Below are 1,933 nucleotides of genomic sequence, written 5' to 3'. Positions count from 1 at the left end.
CTGCACTTGTGCCGGGTGGCGCGGCCGGGGGCCCGGATGTGGACGTCCGATGCCAGCCCTCCCTGTTTGACCAGCTCAAGGCCTTTGCGCTGGACCTGGGAGGGTCCACCCTGGAGGAGCCCACGGACCTGGAGATTGTGGTCGTCGACCAGAACGACAACCGGCCTGTGTTCCGGCAGCCGCTGTTCACGGGCCGCGTGCTGGAGGGCGCCCCTCCCGGTGAGGCGCCGGGCTGGCCGCCCGGGCAGGCAGACTGCACACGTGGTCGGGAGCCCCCGGGCCGCATCTGTGCGGGGCTGCCCTCTGGGGCAGGCACCTCAGGGCGACCGCCAGGTCTGTGGCGACAGGGTGAGCCCAGCCCAGCGCTCGCAGGCGCCCGGCCAGGGATAGCCGGCCGGCCGTCCCCGCTGTGGTCAGCCGGCCCCGTGAGTGTGTGGTTAGCAGGGCCAGCGGGTCAGGCAGTCGGCCATAGGTCTCCACTGCCACTGTGTCCATCAGCGCCTGCACACGCTTTACAGGCTGGGAGCAGACAGTGGGCCCCGTTGGCAAGCGTGGGGTCCCGCCCTGGCCTGGGGCGCTCAGAGGGCACGGCCTCCGACCCTCCTGGCCTCCCCGGGGCAGCCTTCCTGGCGCTTGGCTTCTGCAGGCCTGCCCTAGCTTCCTGCCTGGAAGCAAGCACCTTTCGGCCTCACCTGGGCAGAGCACCCCGGCTCGCAGGCCACTGGCCCTAAGCACAGACCCTGCTGGGGTCACCACCTTCCGTCAGAGCCAGCAGGGCTCTGGGGCAGGCCCCGCCCAGCCCAGGCAGCGAGGAGCCCCCGGGTGAGGTCCAGCTGCCAGAGCTGCACTGCTGGCCCCAGGTCTCGCCCACCTCTGTGGGCTCACCTGTCACACACCTGAGCTTCCTGCCCTAGCACGTCCAGGTATCCTCGTGCGGGCCCCCCGGCCACCTCTGCCTCCCAGCTGCTTGCCCGCCTGCAGGAGGCGCTGGGTCAGCTCCGGATCCCGTGGGTGGACTGGACACTCCCGCCCCTCACACAGACAGCCCTGGAAGACGCGTGGGCGTCAGGGTGCACCGGCGCAGTGGAGGTCTGGGCCAGGCGCTCGGGGCGCGCGGCCTCACCTCCAGGTGTTCCTCCTAGGCACCTACGTGACCAGGGCCGAGGCCACGGATGCCGATGACCCCGAGACAGACAACGCGGCCCTGCGGTACTCCATCCTGGAGCAGGGCGGGCCCCCACTCTTCAGCATCGACGAGCTCTCTGGCGAGATCCGCACCGTCCAAGTGGGGCTGGACCGCGAGGTGTGCCCCAGGGGCTCCCGCCCCCACCCAGCTCCCTGCTGCCCCCCGGTGGGGTGGAAGCCCTGAAAGCAGCTTGCTTTGTCCTGGCGCCCCAGGCCGGGGCAGGGCCCCCCACCAAGAGCTCCCCACTCCACTCTCAGCACTGCCTCTGTCCGTCTCAGCCCACTCTGTTCTGTGGGGACCCCGTGCCCCATGTAGGCTGGCGCCTCCAGGAAGCCCTCCTGGGTGCCCCGGCCACCGGGGGACTGACTGAGCCCGGCTCCCGGGCAGGAGCGCAGCCCAGCGGTGCCCAGCTCCAGCCCAGCACTGCCGGTCAGCGGAATGCCCACGGGGGCAAGGGGTGGGTTTCAGGCACCGCAGAGAGAGAGGGGCTTGGTGGCACCTCTCCCTGCCCAGCCCCTCAAGCTGGCACTGTTGAGAGCCCCTGGGGCGCTCAGGAACCAGCAGCCGTCTCGTGCCCCCAGGTGGTCGCTGTGTACAACCTGACCCTGCAGGTGGCAGACATGTCAGGAGACGGCCTCACAGCCACAGCCTCCGCCCTCATCTACCTGGACGACGTGAACGACAACGCCCCGACCTTCACCCGGGAGGAGGTGCTGCGGGCTGGCGGGCGGGCGGCAAGGGGCGGGG

General features: G+C 70.9%; 1 protein-coding gene across 1 annotated transcript in view; it reads left to right on the top strand.

Annotated features, from left to right (window-relative positions):
- CDH15 (cadherin 15, type 1, M-cadherin (myotubule)) overlaps nucleotides 1-1,933 on the top strand; it is a 17,439-nt gene that overhangs the window by 11,393 nt on the left and 4,113 nt on the right. The window contains exons 6-8 of the mRNA XM_012722852.1: nucleotides 27-219; nucleotides 1,143-1,303; nucleotides 1,768-1,896. Coding sequence (XP_012578306.1) covers nucleotides 27-219; nucleotides 1,143-1,303; nucleotides 1,768-1,896 — 483 coding nt within the window. The remainder of the gene's footprint in view (nucleotides 1-26; nucleotides 220-1,142; nucleotides 1,304-1,767; nucleotides 1,897-1,933) is intronic.

This window comes from Condylura cristata, unplaced genomic scaffold (assembly GCF_000260355.1).
Source record: "Condylura cristata isolate star-nosed mole 26May11 unplaced genomic scaffold, ConCri1.0 scaffold00009, whole genome shotgun sequence".
NCBI lineage: Eukaryota > Metazoa > Chordata > Mammalia > Eulipotyphla > Talpidae > Condylura > Condylura cristata.
The sequence above is the reverse complement of the archived record's forward strand: the minus strand, read 5'-3'. Positions and strand labels throughout refer to the sequence as shown.